This window comes from Tursiops truncatus, chromosome 1, assembly GCF_011762595.2.
Source record: "Tursiops truncatus isolate mTurTru1 chromosome 1, mTurTru1.mat.Y, whole genome shotgun sequence".
In the NCBI taxonomy this organism is placed as follows: Eukaryota; Metazoa; Chordata; class Mammalia; order Artiodactyla; family Delphinidae; genus Tursiops; species Tursiops truncatus.
Window position 1 is genome coordinate 103810627 of NC_047034.1, and position 21810 is coordinate 103832436.

Sequence of the window (21810 nt, forward strand, 5' to 3'; positions counted from 1 at the left end):
GTTTCTGGCTTGAGCCAGAATGATGAAGGATGATAGTGTTCTTTCATGATACAGAAAACTGTAAAGGAAGAATAGGGGAACTTGGTGAGTACAGATTTCGACATGTTGATTTTGGGTACTTACAAATTGTCCAAAAGACAATTGGATGTATGGGTTAAGGATTCAGAAGAGATCTAGTTGACAGTTTTTGTTTTCTCTGTGACATAAGAGGCAAAGTCATCTGTGGAGTTTGAGGGGAAAAGTGGGGTTATTGAGCAAGTATGAGAAGAGTGGAAGAAATTGCGGAGAATGGGAAAGCAACTAATTAGAATAATGGTAGAATTTTTGGACACTGTAAAAAGGGCCCAGTTGAGGTTGATTCTATGAATTTTAAAATAAATTTTATTAACATGTAATTCATATATCATAAAATTCATTATTTTGAAGTGTACAGTTCATGGTTTTTAGTGTAGTCACAGAGTTGTGCAACCGTCACTACTCTCCAATTTTAAAATGTTTTTGCTGCCCCAAAAGAAACTCTATACTCATTAACAGTCCCTCCCCATTCCTCCTTCCCCCATCTAGCCCCTGACAACCACTAATAGTTTTCTGTTTCTGTGGGTTTACCTATTCTAGACGTTTCATATTAGTGGAGTCATACAATATCTGACCTTTTGTGTCTGGCTTCTTTCACTTAGCATAACATTTTCAAGGTTCATCCGTGTTATGTCATGTATCAGTATTTTATTCTTTTTTTATGGCCAAATAATATTTCATTGAATGGGTATATCACATTTTGTTTAATGATCTGTCAATTGATGGACATTTGAGTTGTTTCCACTTTTTGGCTATTATGAATAATGTTGCTATGAACACTCACGTATACATTTTTGTGTGAATATATGCATTTGACCCTTGAACAACACAGAGGTTAGGAGTGTGTTGACCTTCTGGGAAGTCAAAAAATGAAGTATAACTTTATAGTTGGCCCTCTCTATCCACAGTTCTGCATCAGTGGATTCAGCCAACCTCAGATCGTGTAGTACCATAGTAGTATTTACTGAAGAAAAAAATTCCAAGTATAAGTGATCTGGTGCAGTTTAAACCTATGTTGTTCAAGGGTCAAATGTATTTTAATTCTTTTGGATTTATACTTAGATGTGGAATTGCTGGGTCATATGGTAACTCGATATTTATCTTTTTTGAGAAACTGCCAAATTGTTTTACAAAGTAACTATACCACTGAACAGTCCCACTAGCAATATATGAGGAATCCGATTTCTCCAGGTCCTTGCCAGCACTTGTTGTCTGTCTTTTTTATTATAGCCATACTAGTGGGTGTGACGTGTACCATTTTGGTTTTGATTTGCATATTCCTGCTGACTAAAGATGTTGGGCAACTTTTCATGTGATTATTGGTTATTTTTATATCTTCTTTGGAGTAATGTCTATTCAGATCCTTTGCCTGTATTTTTAATTGCGTTGTCTTTTTATTGTTGAGTTGTAAGTGTTCTTTATTCTGGATAAAAATCCCTCATCAGTTATATGATTTACAAATAATTTCTCACATTCTGTGTGTTGTTTTTCACTTTTTTGTTCATATCCTTAGCAGCCCAAAAGTTTCTAATTTTAATGAAGTTAAGTCCAATTTTTCTAATTTTTGACTGGACTTTTGGTGTCCTATGTTGATTGGACTTTTGGTGTCCTATCTAAGAAACCATTGCCTAATCCAAGTTTGCAAAGACTTACTCCCACATTTTCTTCTAAGAGTTTAATAAATTTAGCTCTTAAATTTAGATCTATGATCCATTGTGAGTTAACTTTTCAATATGGTGCAAGGTAGGAGTCCAACTTCATTCTTTTGCACATATATATCCAGTTGTTAAAAAACAAAAACAAAAACTATTCTTTCCCCATGGAATGTCATGGCACCCTCACTGACAATCAATCAACCATAAATGGAAGGTCTGGGGGCTTTCTTACACCATCCAATTATCTGATTCATCAACACCAATGGGTGTCCAACAGTTCAGTTCAGTTTTCATACTAACTCCTGGAGTTAGCATCAGACCACATGGGTTAAGGGTTCAGTCCTTTGCCCTACTTGAAATGCCAGCCACAAATAGGGTGCCAGGCTACTGACATTTCTGCCTTGCAGACTACAAATTTGGGAGTTCCCACTACCCCATATTGGATGTAATAATTTGCTAGAATTACTCACAGAATTAGAAAAATGCTTTACTTATGTTTACCAGTTCATTATAAAGGATACAACTTAGGAACAGCCAAATGGAGGAGATGCATAAGGCAAGGTATGGAGAGGAAGAGTGTGCAGAGCTTCCATACCCTCTCTGAGTGTGTCACTCTCTCAGCACCTTGATGTGTTACCAATCTAGAAGCTCTCCGAACCCCCTGTCATTTAGGAATTTTTTATTCATGGAGGTTTCATTACATAAGCGTGATTGATTAAATCATTGGCTATTGGTGATTGAACTCAATCTCCAGCCTTTCTCCCCTCCTTGGATGTTGGGAGTGGAGCTGAAAATCTCAACCCTCTAATCAAGTTTAGTTCTTTCTGGTGATTGGTCCCCATCCTGAAACTGTCTAGGTGACAAGAGTCACCTCATTAGCATAAACTCAGGTATGATTGAAAGGGGCTTATTATGAATAACAAAAGATGCTTCTATCACTTCTGTCAAGCAGGGAATTCCAAAGGTTTCAGGAGCTCTGTGCCAGGAACTGGGAACAAAAACCAAACATATATTTTCTATTATACCACACAAAGGTTTTTTTCATGCTCTCAATTCTATTCTATTGATCTGTATGTCTGTCCTTATGCCTGACATAAGGATATTTTTCACAATGGCATATCCTACATTTTCTTGATTGCTGTAGCTTTGTATTGATAGTAAAGTTTTACATCAGGAAGTGTGAGTCCTCCAACTTTGTTCCGTTTTTTCAAGATTTTTTTGCTATTCTGATTTATTTGCATTTTCGTATGAATTTTAGGATAAGCTGGTCAATTTCTGCAGAGAAGCCAGCTGGGATTTTGATAAGGATTGTATTGAATCTGTAGGTAACCTGATGACTATTGCTATCTTAATATCATTAAACCTCCCAATCTATGAACTGGGATAACTTTCCATTTATTTAGGTTTTCTTTAATTTCTTTCAAAGATGTTTTGTGGTTTTCTGTGGAAAGTCTTATACTTATTTTGTTAAATTTACTCATAAGTACTTTATTCTTTTTGATGTTATTTTAAATGGAATTTCAGATTGTCCATTGAAAGTGTATAGAAATACAGTTGATTTTTGTATATTGATTTTGTTTCTTCAGTCTTGCTAATGATGACTTTGAATTTTAATATAACTCATCTACCTAACAGTTGTACTTTTTCCAGTAGTGTTCCACCACCTGGCTGCAATTATAAAAAACAATAGATAGTTAGATTCATCTAGAATTGCAGATTTGCAAGATAGTATGATAAAAGGCTAAAGGGGAAGAGGAGTTTAGAATATTGGTAAGAGAGTGGTTGAAAAGATAGGTCGTGGTATTAAATTCATTAAAGGTATGTGAGAAAAGTGAAGGGGAAGATGGTTTGGGAAAAAATAAGGAGATTAATTATAGTAATTTTGTTCTTTGACCTCATTGGTACCTTGAGCAAACAAGCTAAAAGGATAGGAGGTTGTGTTCAGAGAATGATATGTCAGAATCGTTGATTTGAAAAGAGGAGCAGTTCTGGATAATGATAATGTCTAAGGTGAGAGAGTAGGTGACTGAGATCATGTGAGGGATAAAGCCACTGAAGATAAAAGCCTAAGAAACTGAGAGGGTAGGATTTTGAATGGGTTGTCTACATGAGTGTTGAAGTAACCCAGATGATGGCAGAGTTTGGGATTGAGAGGAAAAGATTCTAAAGTGACCAGAGGTTGATATATGATACATGCCATGAGGAGGGTTACAAGGTGGTATAGCTAGACAGCACAGATACTTTTGTGAGAGAGTGGAAAAGTAATGAAGTAGATTTGGGGTGGAGAAGAAGACTCTCAACCATCAATACATTGGATGTGGGAGAGTTAGCAGTTTTTTCCACTTAAGAGTTTTTTAAGGAGCAAGGGTTTTCCAGGAAAAATAAATATTTTTGTTAAGACCCGGAAGTAAATATAAAATTCATTAAAGAAGCTGAGGATATGGAGAATGTGGAGTGGGAGTTCCAGAGGACCTAGGAAGAATCTGAGGTTCAGAGAATTTAGATAACTAGTATGTGGATAATATTTTTATGGTTTGAAAAACCTATTTCAAACTCTAAAGTCATGCAGCTAGAAAGTGGAGGAGCTTTGGATTTATATTCAGGTTTGTCTGATTCCAAAGTCTGTCCTTTTAACTGATATCACAGCATGTAGCAAGGAGTCATCTTGTGGCATAAGTGTTTTCCTTGTCCTCAATACCATTTCATAATGGGATTCTATTATCTAAGACTAACCATCTTCTTTTGAATTTTCTGTCTTCAAAAATAGAACTGCTGGCCTTGGAGGATGCAGCTCTACAGTTTGTTCTAAAATACATTTCTCTCTCTAGTTTTTTGAAAGATTGGTCTTTCTCATACAAAAACCTGTCATTAAGATTAATAGTCAAAATAATTTAGAAAGTATTCTGTATTTGTACAGTACTTATTTGGGTGTCATTCCTTACAGAATTCTGTAAGACTGATAACCTGCCATCACCCTTTTACTTATTCTATAAGGTGCTAGTGTTGTATTAGGAATCCTATTGGTCACTTCTTCCCTTAGGGCTATTGTGAACAAATTACTTTGATGGATTGTCTTTGAATCAGTCGAATATAGTAAATTACAATCATACAATGGCCTTTCTTTGTTTTCTAGAACTTTATAAAGAACTATTTCTTACACTAAAATGATTATTGAACAGTGTTTGGAAAGTTGGTGCTAGATACTGACAAGAAGTCTCAGTACCTGTCCACATGGGCCTCTCTATAGGGTTGCTTCAGTGGTCTCATGATATAGTGGCTAGCTCCCCTTAGAGTGAGTGATCCAAGAGACCATGTGGAAGTGACAATCTTTTATGACCTAGCCTTAGATGTCACATGCTTGTCCTTCCACAGTACTCTGCTAGTCTCATAGGCCAGTCCTGATTCAAGGAAGGTGACTAATAAAGGGGGTGAGCACCAGGAAGCAAGGATCATTGGAACTATCTCAGAGGCTGGCTACCACAGATGGATTTATCTGAGTGTTAGGAAAAGAAATAATTCAGTGGTAAATTCAGCAAATTATACTTTAGGAGAATGATTAGCTTTTGTGTTCTAATAAACCAAAATCTGTAGGTATTTTTAAAGGGACCAATTTTATGCTAGTTTTTCACATTCTAAGTAACTATTGTAAATGCAAATATGTTTTGTTTTGCAGATTATTTAAAATATCTGACAATATACACGGAAGTGCTTATTCCAATGACAGAGTAAACTTGGACTCTCATATTGGCTCAGTGAAAACTGTCCAAATAGAAATGAGCAAAGGGAAATCATGGAAATATAGCAATAGTAAGCAGAAACCTCAATATTCAGACATTAATATGTTTAGAGCCAGTGATACTTTTTCTGCTTCTGAAATCAGAGAAGGCATAATCAAAGGACCATCTTTTTCAGTTGCCTCCCAGCCTCATGAAGTTCAAGGTAATTCCTTGCTTTTTCAGTTGGTTTTCTAAAAGTACAGTCTAGTCTGTTTTTCTTAGCATAGGTAAGGATACAAAAATTTGAGTAGGCTGTCTCTATGTACAATTTCTTTACTATATTGCATTGTTTTTTTAAACTGTGATCTAATATTGTTTTAACTGTGCTCTCAATGAAAAGTTATACAAATTTTATTGAAGTAGCTTTTATGGAAAAGGTTAAAAATATGCATAAGTATGTAGGATTTTTTTTTTTAGGGGTAACAGAAAATGGTTTCAATTCCTTGAAGGCTGTCACAGAAATCCGTATCCTTTAAATTATTTTACTATAGCAGCATTATATTTGAAGTCATAATTTTAAAACATTTTGTATCATTGTGTTTCTATTTGTTTGTTTTGGTTGACAAAGAAGAAGAGGGAAAAGTGAATCTTTTGGGTCATGTAAGAGTCCCAATATGTGTGATAGTGCTACTGAAAGTGTGATCTGTGGACTGGTACCAGTTGTGAACTGTTTGTTACCAGTCTGTGACAAGTACAGATATGAGATTTGTATTACTGAATGAACTGTGAGTATATTTACTTACAAATTGATACAGATAATTTTCTATATTTTGTGTAAGAACAGCGTATTGGTATAAACATGGGTAGGGGAAATGACTGAGAATGGGATATTCTATGGACTGGGGACATTTTTACAAATCTAGTAATTTTTGAAATAACCTGATTTGCAGATTATACCTATTTACATGTCTGGGTATTTCCAACGTAATTATTTTGAGTATATATGTGTGTTCTGGAGGTAACATTCTCTTTGCTTCTTTGATACTTTGTATATGTCTGTAACAGTGTACTTATTCTATTTTATTATAACTCATCAGCTGTTTCTGTAACTAGTTCCCTATGACCTATGAACTCCTTGAAGGCAAGGACCAAGCCTTATGTATCTTCTTATCTCCAAATTCATTGAAAGCCGTATAAAGAGGAGAAGTTGTTCTGGCAAAAGAGTAGCCATGAGCAAGGGCAAGGGTAAGAAAGTATGGAATATGTTTGGAAAGAACAAGTATTCCAGTTTGGGTGAAAAAAGTCATGATTAAAGGAGTAGTAGGGGGACTACCCTGCTGGCGCAGTGGTTAAGAATCTGCCTGCCAATGCAGGGGACACGAGTTCAAACCCTGGTCTGGGAAGATCCTACATGCCGCGGAGCGACTAAGCCCGTGTGCCACAACTGCTGAGCCTGCACTCTAGGGCCCATAAGCCACAACTACTGAGTAGTTGTGAGCCCCACAACTACTGAAGCCTGCATGCCTAGAGCCTGTGCTCTGCAACAAGAGAAGCCACCGTTATGAGAAACCTGCACACCACAATGAAGAGTAGCCCCCACTTGCCGCAACTAGAGAAAGCCCACGCACAGCAATGAAGACCCAACACAGCCAAAAAAATAAATAAATTTTTTTTAAATGCAGTAAAAAGGAATTGTATTTTTTTTTTTTAAAAAAAGGAGTAGGAGGAAATAATGATGGATAGGTATTTTAGGATTAGATCATTTAATGCCATGAATACCAAGAAGCTTTTATTTTTATTTTTAATATATTTACTAAGCCATGAAGAGAAACCATGCAATATTTTTGAGCAGGTCAAGTTACATTACCTAAGCCATGCTTTAGGATTATAGAATTAGTGACTCAAAGCTGGGGAAGGCTCTAGAATCCACAAAAGTTATGATCTAGTTGGCAAAACAGTGAATTCCAGATATGGGGCCGTTGAGCTAGAGAAATCTAGGGATGAGTGATTCTAATCCTGGGTACTCTGGGGACTGAGAATTCTGAAGTATAGTTAGAAAATGTTTGGTTGACCACTTGTGAAAAATTGCCTCCAGTGCATATAACTGAACTGAATTAGAATGGGAGGAGGGGACAATAAAAGGATTATATATGATATAATAATGTCAGAAATGGCCAGCCATTAGTGCTCCTCTTCATCATGTTGTCTCAGTCTTGTTGCACTTCCTTCTCTCTGATGATCTAAATAGTGTGGGAATGTAGGAAATAGGTTAGCAGTAAACAGTTAAAAGTAGTTTCATTATCTGTATGATGAAAAATTCTTATCCCATACCTGAACTTGCCATAATGTGACTAATTTTTGAAGAGTTTTATAAAGATTTTCTTGCTATCTTAGCATAGCTGAAGTGCTTCTGTTGTTTAGGTCTCTTTGTTAGCTAGACTACTGCCTACTCTTGTGTCCATTGATTTATTGTCCAAAAAGTTCATTTGCTGTCAAACTTGTTGAACTTGCTGCACTTTATTGTTTCCAAGTGTATATTTAAAGTGGAAGATTGAATGCTAGTTACGATAATTTGAGAGTCTGGGGATTACTTGGACTTATTTTCTGATTATTTTACAATAGTTTACTATATTTGAATCTTCAGGACAATAGAAGTTTGGTCAGATTGATCCTGCTACAGTACTGTTGTCATTTTCAGTTCTGTAGACATCCTGCTCCTTCCGCCCCGCATCCCGTTATAACATGTAATTGCAGTGAGACTGCTGAGAATTCTTAGGACACAAGGAAAAATTTGGGGCTTCCCTGGTGGTGCAGTGGTTGAGAGTCCGCCTGCCAATGCAGGGGACACGGGTTCGTGCCCCGGTCCGGGAAGATCCCACATGCCGCGGAGCGGCTGTGCCCGTGAGCCATGGCCGCTGAGCCTGCGCGTCCGGAGCCTGTGCTCCGCAACGGGAGAGGCCACAACAGTGAGAGGCCCGCGTACCGCAAAAAAAAAAAAAAAAAAAAAAAAAAAAAAAGGAAAAATTTTTTAAAAAGTGTTGATAGTGATGATAAATGCTATACTTAGTAGCTGAGTTTTCTCATGAGCTAGAAACTGATTTTACATCTACTCTGAATCATAGATTCATTTTTGTGAGTGTAAATTGATGTGGAATTACTTGATGAGAGAAAAACCAGCATGATGACCCACTTGTGGGCTTGTTACAAATAAATATTTTAAAGGAAGAGATATATTTTGAAGGAAAAATGAGATTCGTTCAAAAACTGATGGATTGACAAACTCAGTATTACATTTTTGTTTTGGAATGAGTATTCTGACACAGTGCACAATTGAAAGTAAAATGAAGGTTTATAAATTATCTGCTTGATTTAATAAATGCAGGCCTGTATTAATTGAGTTCTTAATGTGTACCAGGCATTTGGGATATGTCAGTTAGTAAAACAGGCAGTGAATTCTTGCCCTTGAGAATTTAACATTCTTGGGATGGGGGTGGAGAAGAGGATAGATCAGAACAATTGTAATAGTATATAAATAAGTCATATAGTATTTTAGAAGGTGATGAGTAATATGAAAAAAGAAAAACATGGGGCAGAGTAAAGGAGATTACATTGGGAATTCTGGAATGGGGGCTCAGGATTAGAATTAAATAGAGTAATTAGGGTATGTCTTCTTTAGAAGTTGAGGTGTAAGCACATGAAGGAAGTGAAAGAGCCAAGGAAATATGGAGGGAAGAACAATCTAGGCAGAGGGAAGGCTTTACAGCAAAAACATGGCTGATGTTTTTGAAAAACATAAAAGAGTCCAATAAAGCCAGAGGAAATGAGTCAGAAGCAAGAGTAGTAGGACATGAGGTCAGAAACACAAAGGTGGAGTGGGGAGGCAAGATTATGTAGGGCCTTGTGGCCATATACTTTGAGAGAAATGGGGGAATTTGAGCAGAGAAGTAATATGCTCTGATTTAACTTTTATCAGGATCACTTATCACAATCCGTCAGTTTTTTAATATCTTCATAAAAATGTAATTACTTAAATAACTATGTATTTGTGTTCTCAGATATATTACCTGTTTTATATCTCCTAATTGATTGTAACAGCCTCAGTTGCAGGAACTCATTTTCTTCTTTATTTACAACTCCCTGCAGCTTTCTGAGTCTAGTATTCTGCACAGTGTTTCATAAATGTAGTTGACAAATGTGATTCAGACTAATAAGAATCCATGCAAGTACAAATATCTCCCAAACTGGCAATAGACTCTTAACTTGGAGAGGGGACAGCTTATTCTTTATATCTATTAATATTTTTGAGCTTTCTTAGAGGAAGGACGATTTAAGTCCTTGTTGAGCCAGTATGCTGATAATTGCAATTAAATCCACCACTTAGCACAACGAAATTACCAAAAACAAAGGAATTCAGGGTTAGGTGACCAGCAGCAACACACATCAGCTAATGAAACATAATCAACAATTAAAAAATGAAATTTGGAATTTTAAAGAAGAGATAAATATCAAATGGCCTCATCAAGATGAATAAGAAAAAAATACCACTCTGGAAAAGATAAACCACATTCTTAGTTCTGATATACTTTTACATATGTTTCTGCATCTCTTCTATCAGATCTAATTGTCAAAGTATAACCCTTATATAACCTTGTTTCTCCATAAGGACTTTACAAGTTCTCTTCAGAATATGGAAGGTGACTGGGGACTGGAATAATTTTAATTCCTCCCCCACCCCAGCTTTACTGAGGTATAATTGACAAATAAAATTATAGTACATTTAAAGTGTTCAATATGATAGTTTGATAAATGTATACATTACAAAATGTTCCCACCATCGAGTTAGTTAACACATCCATCACCTCACATATTTACCTTTTTTTTTGTTTTTTTGGATGAGAACCGTTAACACTTAAGTTCAACTCTCTTAGCAAATTTCAGTTATACAATACAGTACTTTCAACTCTACTCACCATTTTATACATTAGATCCTCAGATATTACTCATCTTGTAGCTGAAAGTTTGTACTCTTTTACCATTACCAGCCTCTTTTCTCCCATACCCCCAGCCCCTGGCAACCACCATTCATTGTACTATTTTTATGTCTGACTTTTTTTTTTTTAATTTCCACTTATAAATGATATCATGCAGATATCACAGAAAGGATCTGTCTTTCTCTGTCTGGCTTAATTCACTTTGTATAATGCTCTCCAGTTTCATCCATGTTGTCACAAAAGGCATAATTTCCTTCTTTCTAAAGGCTGAATAATATTCTGTTGTATACATATTTTCTTTATCCGTTCATTTCTTAATGGTTATGTTGTTTCCATACTTTGGCTACTGTGAGTAATGCTGAAATGAACGTGGCTATACAGATATTTCTTTGAGATACTGATTTTGTTTCGTTTGGATATAACCCAGGGATTGCTGGACCATGTGGTACTCCTATTTTTAATTTTTTGAGGACACTTCATAATGTTTTCCATAAGGACTGCACCAGTTTATATTCTTACCAGTAGTGTACAAGGGTTCCGTTCATCCATATCCTTGCCAGCATTTATCTCTTATCTTTTTGATTATAGCCATTCTAACAGGTGTTAGGTGCCAACTCACTGTGGTTTTGATTGGCATTTTCCTAATGATTACTGATGATAAGCACCTTTTCATGTGCTGTTAGCCATTTGTATGTCTTCTTTGGGAAAATGTCTATTCAGGTCCTTTGCCTATTTTTATTTTTATTTATTTATTTTTTTGCAGTACGCGGGCCTCTCACTGTAGTGGCCTCTCCCGTTGTGGAGCACAGGCTCCGGATGCGCAGGCTCAGCGGCCATGACTCACGGATCTAGCCGCTCTGCGGCATGTGCGATCTTCCCGGACTGGGGCACGAACCCATGTCCCCTGCATCGGCAGGCAGACTCTCAACCACTGCGCCACCAGGGAAGCCCTGGATGTTTGGTTTGCAAATATTTTCTCCCATTCCATAGGTTGTCTTTTCATTTTGTTGATGGTTTCTTCTGTAGTGAAAAAGCTTTTTAGTGTGACGTAGTCGCACTTGTTTATTTTTGCATTTGTTGCCTTTGCTTTTGGTTTCAAATCCAAAACATCATTGCTAAGACCAGTGTCAAGAAGCATTTCCTCTTTGTTTTCCTCTAGGACTTTTACGATTTCAAGTCTTATGTTTAAGTCTTTAATCCATTTTGAGTTTATTTTTGTGTATGGTGTGAGATGGGGGTCCAGTTTCATTCTTTGGCATGTGGATATACAGTTTTCCCATCACCATTTATTGAAATGGTTATGCTTTCCCAATTCTTGACTCCTTTGTTGAAAATTAATTGACCATATATGTATGGGTTTATTTCTGGGCTGGATATTTTGCGCCATTGATCTATGTGTCTGTTTTTAGTGTCGGTACCATACTGCTTTGAGTACCATAGCTTTGTAATATAGTTTGAAATCAAGAAGTGTGTTACATCCAGCTTTGTTCTTCTTTCTTAGTATTGCTTTAGCTGTTTTGTTTGTGTGTGTGTGTGTGTGTGTGTGTGTGTGTGTGTGTGTGTGTGTGGTTTCATATGATTTTTAGGATTGTTTTTTCTATTTCTGTGAAGATGCAATTGGAGTTTGGATAGGGATTGCATTGAATTTGTAGATCATTTAGGGTAGTGTGGACATTCAGCAATATTAATCCTTTGAATCCATGAATATGAAGTATCTTTCCATTAATTTGTGTCTTCAATTTCTTTCATCAATGTCTTATAGTTTTCAGTTTACAGATCTTTTACATCCTTGGTTAAATTTATTCCTCAGTATTTATTCTATTTGATGCTGTTGTTAATGAGATTATTTGCTTCATTTTTCTTTCTGATATTTCATTGTTACTGTATAGAAATACAACTGATTTTTGTATATAGATTTTGTATTCTGCAACTTAACTAAATTTGTTTATTAGTTGTAACAGTTTTTAAAATTTGTTTATTTGTTTTGTTTTGTTTTGGTCTGTGTGTGTGGAGTCTTGGTTTTGCTATATATAGTTTCTTGTCGCCTGGAAATAGAAACAGTTATACTTCTTTGTTTCCAATTTGGATTCCTTTTCTTTTTTTTTTTTCTTTTTTTTTTTTTGTTGTCTGATTGCTGTGTCTAGGATATCTAATACTATGCTAAATAAAAGTGGCAAGAATGGACATTCTTGTCTTGTTCCTGACCTCAGAGGAAAAACTCAGTTTTTCATAATTGGGTATGAATGTTAGCTGTGAGCTTGTTATATACAGCCTTTATTATGTTGAAGTGTATTCCTTCTGTACCCAGTTTCTTGAGAGTTTTTATCATGAAAAGATGCTGTATTTTGTCATATGCTTTTTCCTCATCTATTGAGATGATATGATATTTATTCTTTGCTTTGTTAAAGCAGTATATCACGTTGATTGATTTGTGGATGTTGAACCATCCTATATCCCAGGAATAAATTCCATTTGATCATGGGGTATGATCCTTTTAATGTACTGTTGAATTCAGTTTCATAATATTTTGTTGAAGTTTCTGCATCTATGTTTATTAGGGATATTGTCCTGTAATTTTCTTTTCTTATGGTGTTCTTATCTGGCTTTGGTATCAGTGGAATGCTGGCCTCATAAAATGAGTTTAGAAGCATTCCCTTCTCTTTTAGTTTTTGGAAGAGTTTGAGAAGGATTGGTATTAATTCTTTTAAAATATTTGGTAAATTCACCAGTAAAGCCATCTGGTCCTGGACTTTGTTGGGAAATTTTTGATTACTGATTCAGTCTCCTTACTAGTAATTGATCTGTTCAGATTTTCTATTCTTCATGATTCAGCCTTGATAGGTTCTTGTTTCTAGGAATTTTCCTTTTCTTCTAGATTATCTACTTTTTGGCATATAATTGTTCATAGTAGTCTCTTATGATCCTTAGTATTTCTGTCTTATCAGTTGTGTTTTCTCCTCTTTCATTTCTGATTTTATTTATTTGAATCATCTCTACTTTTTTTCTTAGTTATCTTAGCTATAGTTTTGTCAATTTTGTTAATCTTTTCAAAAAGACCCAGCTCATTGTTTCATTGATCTTTTCTATTGTTTTTCTGGTCTCTTATTTATTTCTGCTCCAGTCTTTGTTATTTTTTCCTTCTACTAACTGTGGACTTATTTTGTTCCTCCTTTTCCAGTCCCTTGAGATGTAAAGTTAGGTTGTTTATTTGTGATATTTCGTTTTTCTTCATTTTTGTACTTATCACTATAAACTTCCCTCTTAGAACAGCTTTTTATTGCATCCCAAAAGTTTTGGTATGTTGTGTTTCCATTTTCATTTGTCTCAAGGTATGTTTTTGATTTCCCTTTTGATTTCTTCTTTGACCCTAATAGTTGTTCAGGAGCATGTTGTTTAATCTCCATATATTTGTAAAATTTCCAGTTTTCTTCTTTTAATTGATTTTTAGTTTCATGCTATTGTGGTTGGAAAAGATGCTTGATATGATTTCATTCTTCTTTTAAAACTTAAGACTTGTTTTGTGCCCTAACATACGATATTTCCTGGAGAATGTTCCATGTGCACTTAAGAAGAATGTGTATTCTGTTGCTGCTGAAGGGAATGCTCTGTGTATATCTGTTAGAGCCATCTGGTATAAGGTATAGTTTAAGTCTGATGTTTCCTTATTGATTTTCTTTCTGGATGATCTATCCATTATTGAAAGTGGGGTCTTGAAGCCCCCTACTATTATTGTATTGCTGTCTATTTCTATGTTCAGATCTGTTAATATTTGTTTTATATATTTAGGTGTTCCAGTGTTGGGTGCATAAGTATTTACAGTTGCTGTATCCTCCCAATGGAGGATTATATAATTATAATGACCTCTTTGTCTCTTATTACAGTTTTTGGCTTCAAGTCTATTTTGTCTGATGTCAGTAGAGCTACCTCTACTTTCTGCTGATTTCCACTTGTATAGAATATCTTTTTCCATCCCTTTACTTTCTTTGTGGGTCTTTAAAGCTGAAATGAATCTCTTATAGGCAGCAAATAATTTAGTCCTGTTTTTTTAAATCCATTCAGCCACTTTATGACTTTTGATTAGAAAATTTAGTCCATTTACATTTAAAGTATTTATTGATAGGTTGGACTTATTTTATTGTTTTCTGATGTTTTGTAGTTCTGTTGCTCCTTTCTTCTCCTGTTGCTCTTTTCCTTTGTGATTTGATGATTTTCTGTAGTGGTATGTTCTTACTCTTTTTTATTTATCTTTGTGTATCAACTGTAGTGTTTTGTTTTGTAGTTACCTTGAGACTCGCATAAAAAAATCTTACAGTTTTAACAGTCTCTTTTGAGCTGATAAAACTAACTTTGAATGTGTACAAAAGCTCTACAATTTTACATTCACTTTCTCACATTTTATGGGGTTTTTTTTGCGGTACACGGGCCTCTCACTGCTGCGGCCTCTCCCGTTGCAGGGCACAGGCTCTGGACGCGCAGGCCCAGCGGCCACGGCTCACGGGCCCAGCCACTCCACGCGGCATGTGGGATCTTCCCGGACCGGGGCACGAACCCATGTCCCCTGCATCAGCAGGCGGACTCTCAACCACTGCACCACCAGGGAAGCCCTCACATTTTATGTTTTTAATGTCACAATTTGTATCTTTTAATATTGTGTCTCCATTAATAAATTATTATAGATACAGTACTTTTGTCTTTTAACATTTATACTACAGTTATAAGTGATTAACTACCACCATTACAATATTAGAGTATTCTGAATGCAACTATGTATCAACCTTTATCAGTGAGTTTTGTACTTTTATATGTTTTCCTGTTATTAATTAGCATCCTTTCATTTCAGCTTGAAAGAACTTCCTTTAGCATTTCTTGTAAAGCTGGTCTAGTGATGAACACCTTCAGTTTTTGTTTGTCTAGGAAACTCTTTATTTTTCCTTCAATTCTGAAGGACAGCTTTGCCAGGTAAAATATTCTTAGTTGGCAGTTTTTTCTTTCAGCACCCAGAATATATCATTCCACAATCTGGTCTACAAGGTTTTTGCTGAAATATTCACTCAATCTTATGGGAATTCCTTTGTATGTAGCAAGTTGCTTTTCTCTTGCTGCTTTTAAGGTTCTCTCTTTGTCTTTAACTTCTGGCAATTTAATTACTGTGAGTTTCAGTGTGGGTCTCTTGAGATTCACCTTCTTTAGTAATTTCTGGGATTTTGGGATCTGGATGTCTGTTTCTTTCCCCAGGCTAGGATAGTTTTCAGCCATTATTTCTTTACATAAGCTTTCTTCCCCTTTATCTCTTTTTCTTCTGGAACCCTTATAATGTGTATATTGGTCCACTTGATGGTGTCCCATAAGTTCCTTAAGCTGCTTTCACTCTTTCTCACTCTTTTTTTTCGTTTTGCTCCCGTGATTGCATTAATTCCACTGCCCTGTCTTCAAGTTCACTGATCCTTTCTTTCAGTTGATCTGTCTTCTGTTGAAACCTTCTATTGAAATTTTCAGTTCAGTTATTCTGTTCATTAGCTCTATGATTTCTGTTTGGTACTTTTAAATATTTTATATGACTTTGTTGGAATTCTCATTTTGCTCATGCATTGCTTCCCTGACCTTGATGGGCATCTTTATGTGTTATTTTGAACTATCAGGTAAATCACTTGTCTCTGTTTCATTAAATTCAGTTTCTGGAGATTTATTTATTTATTTATTTTTAAAACATATTCCCCTGTTTCTTCATTTTTCTTGACTTTCTGTCTTGGTCTCTGAACGTTAGACAAAACAGGTACCTCCCCAGTCTTGAGAGATTGGTCTGGTATAAGAGATGAACCTTTCCAGTCAACCTGGCCTGGGCTCTTAGTTACCTGTCAAACCTTTGTGATTATCCAAGCCTCTGCCTTTGTTCTTAGTGGCTCACAGAAGTTAAGGGTGTGCCAAGATCCATCAGTGTCCCAAAGGGGAGGATTGCAGTCAGTCAGCACCTAGATGCAGGTTGATTAGAAGCCAGAACTTCAGGCAGCAGCTGAGAAAGTATGCAATAAAATTCCTTTCAGGGAGAAACTGAAGATGGGCATTTTTGCCTGCCCCCTCTGCACTGAGCCTGGATGTATACCTGCAGGGGTAGTGGGATGTTCCTGTGCCCATTTAAAAGATGCTTATTCTCTTTGCTTGTAAATGCAAGCCCTTCTGGCTTCTAGAACTGGGTGTTCTGAGAGCCCATCCCTCAGGCAGGAGCCTTAAAAATTGGGGCACTAGATGTGTGGTCCAAACCCTCTGCTCCTCAGGGAGGATCTGGGAGTTGGAGGTTTCTTCCCAACTGTATGGTGATGTGCCAGGAGTGGGATTTATGGCAAGAGTTTCTCAGCCTTTCCCACCCATTTTGATGTAGGTATTTTCTCATTTATCTGTTGTAAAGGAATCATTCAGCTAGTTTGGGGATTTCTCTCAGAGGGAATTGCTCCACATGTAGCTGTTTGTTCAGTGGGTACATGGGAGGATGGAAGTTCAGGAGCCTCCTATGTTGCCATCTCGGTGCTTCCCTCTATATCTGTTAATTCCTTTCTTATGATAAAATAGCAAGTATTAAGCATCATCATTAAATATTGTCAAAGTCAATATTAACTTAATTTTTAAGTTAAGAGTAACTGACTTTTAAAATTCTGAAATATTTAACTCCTTAATGTTATTCTCAGCGGCAAAATTTAGAAGTATTTTCAAAGAATTCCCATATTTCAACTATATACAGTCCAAAGCCTTTGATGATGTAAGTATTTTGTTTAATTATTTACTTATCTACCTTTTCTTACTAGATTGTGTGCTCTCTAAGGGCAGAGACTAGATCACATTCATCTTTTTGTCTTCAGTGCTACACTCAGTGACTGGTACATTATAAGAGCTCAAAAAATGTTTGTTAAATGAATGCATGTAATTTTCATAGGTGGGTTTTTTATATTTATTAGATTTATAACAATTTTTCTGGAAGCTAAAGAAATTATTTTCTTCTAGGTCTATCTAGCATATTACTTTGACCAAACAAGATGATAAATTATTAATAGTTTTATTTTTTGAGGGTGATAGACCTAGAGCCAGCTTATAATTTTAATAAGTTTAGAGGTAAAGATGTTTGAACTATTATTCCATAGAGTCTTCTTAAGGCATATTTTCTAACAAATTGAGAATTGAAAATTTCTGTATATTCTATGGTTGATTAAATTTTATTTTTTAGCTTCTTTATACAGATAGGAATTTTGTGATTTGTGCTCCAACTGGTTCGGGGAAAACTGTATTGTTTGAGCTAGCTATAACAAGATTGTTAATGGAAGTACCATTGCCATGGTCGAACATTAAAATTGTTTACAGTAAGTATTTATATACTGAAAGAGTGATAATTAATTATAATAATGATAAACCATTGAGGTAAAAGTAAGAAATAAGTTCAAATTCAAGACATAAGAATTATTATTTGGTTTTCCATACTTTTTAAATAAAGACCTGTCACATTTGGTCTTATCTGTTAACATTAAATTCAAAACACATTTTCCCAGATTTACAAATAAAAATAGTATTGGAATTGAGAATTTGGCCTTTACATGTTTATTTTTAAAAGGACAGGGAAGATGAACAAATAGAATCAAACATTTTGTAATCTGAGAAATTTCCATAGGAACCTCTATTCTCTTTTTTTAGGTATATATTAAAAATTTTTCATCAAAATAATTTATACACATGGTTAAAAAAATCAGTGATCACAAAGGGTGATAATTTCCACCCTACCTTTCTTCATTCTTAGTTACAATCTCCTGAGGAATCACTTCTTTTTCTATTTTTAGTTCTGTTTGGTGATTACTTTTATAGTTCTAAATAATATGTTTATATTGTTAATTTTTAATTTATAAATACTAGGCAGCACCTAGATGTGTGCTAACTTTATTAACTATTTGTGAAAATAATTTTCAAATTGCACTGATATTTAAAATAAATATCTTATATTGTTGTAGTGGCACCAATAAAAGCCCTGTGTAGTCAGCGTTTTGATGATTGGAAAGAAAAATTTGGACCAATAGGATTGAACTGTAAAGAACTCACTGGAGATACAGTAATGGATGACTTATTTGAGATTCAGCAAGCCCATATTATTATGACAACTCCAGTAGGTGTTGCTTATATTTTATTATTTCCTTGGTTTATTAGCAAATATCTCTTTCTCTTTACCATGGAAAAAAGTTAAAAGAAAATACAAAGTAGAAGACTATAATTGCAATGTGAAGCAAACAATACGTACTAGTATTCGGGTACATACGGAATACTAACAAATCAATTAAGTAAAAGACAAACAACCAAATGGAGTAAATAGGCAAAAGATATGAATAGGCAGTTTGTTATTGTGGATGATTTGTAATCATACTTATTGCTTGTATTCTTTATCCAAATATTATGTATTGTAGCAGGAGGACCTTGGTAGAGCTTAGAAAGGGTAATTAGCCTATACTTTTGAATATTTTTGATTAAACTTAAAAAATAAATGGGAGTTCAATTTTTTAAACACATGATTATCAAAATTCTTTAAAATTTTAAAAATCTTTAAGTATCTTTTGGGATACTTTTAAGACATCAACTAAAATATTGCCCATCATTTGTAACAAGTCATGTTAAAATTTTTACCAACATCTTAATAATACTTATTATAATTCCTTATCATGTTAAACCACTTGCATTTTTTTCTCTAGGAAAAATGGGATAGCATGACTAGGAAATGGAGAGACAACTCTTTGGTCCAACTGGTTCGATTGTTTCTCATTGATGAGGTAGTGAACGTGTTATTCACTTTCAGAGATAAACATGAAGAGATGATTTGAATGGATATAAAGAAACAAGACATTTTCAACCAAACTCTATGTTTGCTTTATCCCTTCAAGTGGAAAATGCTTATTTTCTTAAGAAAGAGTGTTTAATATTGTTTTACATTTTAATTGACTAGATAGATTTTTATTTTTATAGCTAATGAGTCTTAATTTTTTTCTCAGATACACGTTGTAAAAGATGAAAATCGTGGACCAACTCTTGAAGTTGTAGTCAGCAGAATGAAAACTGTGCAGTTTTTATCTCATGCTGTAGAAAATACCAGCAGTATTATTCCAATGAGATTTGTAGCTGTATCTGCAACAATTCCAAATGCTGAGGATGTAAGTTAGAATTTTAATCTATCAGAATTTTTTATGACTTAGTGAAATATTTAATCTTAGAGAAAAGTGAGGGTTTTTTTTTTTTTTTTCTGTAAATCACCTAACCAACTTAATAGGAAAAGTATATTGTGGAAAGTTATGGTTAGATCTCATAGGGTATGACAGCATTAAGGCCATAAAATTTGGTTGATTTCGCTTAATAAAATATGTTTGGTGCAAGTCTATTGTTTAATAGTATCTAAAAGTCATACTTTCATGGGTTTTAGACACTTCATAATATGAGGTGTTATGTTACCCCCAATTCTATGTGCCTGGAATTGTGGTAAGCACTAATGATAGATGCAAAAGTGAAAACATATAGACCCTGCTCTTGAAGAGGATCTCATGGTTAATAGGGTACATGAACATGTAAAGAAATAATTGTACAGTATTATACTTTCTATAACAAACACATGTCCTAATTTTCTTCTTCAGTTTTTTGGCAAACTTGAAAAGTAGTACAATTTCACTCTGCTTTCTTACTCCTATTTACTTCTCAGCCTACTGTAATATGACTTTTCCCCCAGCTAATTCTTAGAAATTGTTTCCACAAAAGCTGTTGTACAGTATTCTCTAATCCAATGTAAAATTTTGCCTTTATCTTTAGTTTAGCACAGTTAATCCTTTTTTGTTCTTAAAATGACTACTTGTTTTGTTTATATTCAAGAATAATAGAGAAAATTTTAAAGTATGTGTAAATTAAAAAAAACCCAGCATTTGTCCTTCTAGATGTATTGATGGAATCATAATATACATACACTTTTATGACTTGCATGTTAGCTACAAATGTTTCCATGTTATTAACTACTCTTCTTTAATACAATTTTTTGTGGTTTTATTGTAATTTATTTAATACCTTAATGGTGGAAGATTGTTTCCATTTTTTGCTATTGTAAATAGTCTTGAAATTATATCTAAGAAAACATCACATTTATTTCCTTAGGATGGTCTGCTAAAGTAGAATAACTGAGTCAAAGGGTATATAAAACTCTAAGAACACAGTGCTTTCAATAAATGTTATATTCATTTATACCTCTACCATCAGCCATTTCTCTGTATTCTAATGCTGGATAGTATAATAATGAAATTATTATTGTTATTATTACTTTTAAATAGTTCTCAAATTTGTTATTTGAAATGGTACCTTATTTTAAAATTTTGTACTGCATTGATTACTGCATTGATTTACTGAAGTAAATATTAATATATTTGTCAACTATTTTAAGTTCTTATTTTGCAACCTGCAAGGTCATAGACTTAACCCTTTTTTCACATTGGGATACTAAACTTTTCTTATTTATTCATAAGCAGTGACAAAATGTCAATACTCTGTAATTCTTGAAACTCTCTTCCCCTTTGTGATAATCACTACTTCTGTGAATGCTATCTCTCTGTCTCTTTCTACAAGTCCTCTACCTCAGTTTTCCCCTGAGTTAAGGCCTTCAACCTTTGCCTTCTGTTCTGCTCAAACTGTAAATTCTTGTTCTCATCCCTACCTATGAGAGCCTTGAAAATGTTTTAATATTTCCTTCCTGTGCCATTAAAAACTCATTAATTTATCTTCCTGTCAAAGAAACAATCAGTTTCATAGCAGGGCACGGAAGCCTGATTACTAACCAGGCTATGTGAAGTTAAGGATGGCTCTCCACAGCTCCAGAAATTAACTAAGGACTCTAGCATTGAGTCTGAAATGTGCTTTTGGCACTGCTATCTCTCAGTGTTTATTTGTTCTTTGTTTAAAAAAGTTGTCAGCCTTTGCCAGTCTAAGCCAATCATTACTTTGCTACTCTTCAGCTAATATTTAGGATAATACAAGAGAAGTGTCAGCCATATCTGGGCATCATTCTGAAAAATAGCAAAGAAGTTACAGTGCTAGTGAGAAATTTGACTTCTCTGTTGAAATTAATTTTAATTTAGACTCTTAGGAGGAAAATAAAACAAAATAATAATAATTAATTGGAAGTTTACCATGTTAAAAGTGGGTATAATCTTGAACCACTGTTATTGAAAATATTTACCAATATATCAATAGAACAGTGTCACTAGAATATGTAATGTTGAAAAAGACTACTTGACTAAATATTTTTAAACTTGACTTTAAAGTGAACTATAATTGGGCTTTTTAGCCATAAAACTTTACTAGAAAAAAATTTAATGTGTATGT

General features: G+C 34.7%; 1 protein-coding gene across 1 annotated transcript in view; it reads left to right on the top strand.

The window, feature by feature from the left end:
* The window catches only part of HFM1 (helicase for meiosis 1), a 129084-nt gene that overhangs the window by 11010 nt on the left and 96264 nt on the right, over nucleotides 1–21810 (top strand). Inside the window, exons 4-10 of the mRNA XM_073811241.1 lie at nucleotides 5404–5669; nucleotides 5924–5971; nucleotides 17118–17188; nucleotides 17651–17783; nucleotides 18423–18574; nucleotides 19152–19229; nucleotides 19449–19607. Coding sequence (XP_073667342.1) covers nucleotides 5404–5669; nucleotides 5924–5971; nucleotides 17118–17188; nucleotides 17651–17783; nucleotides 18423–18574; nucleotides 19152–19229; nucleotides 19449–19607 — 907 coding nt within the window. The remainder of the gene's footprint in view (nucleotides 1–5403; nucleotides 5670–5923; nucleotides 5972–17117; nucleotides 17189–17650; nucleotides 17784–18422; nucleotides 18575–19151; nucleotides 19230–19448; nucleotides 19608–21810) is intronic.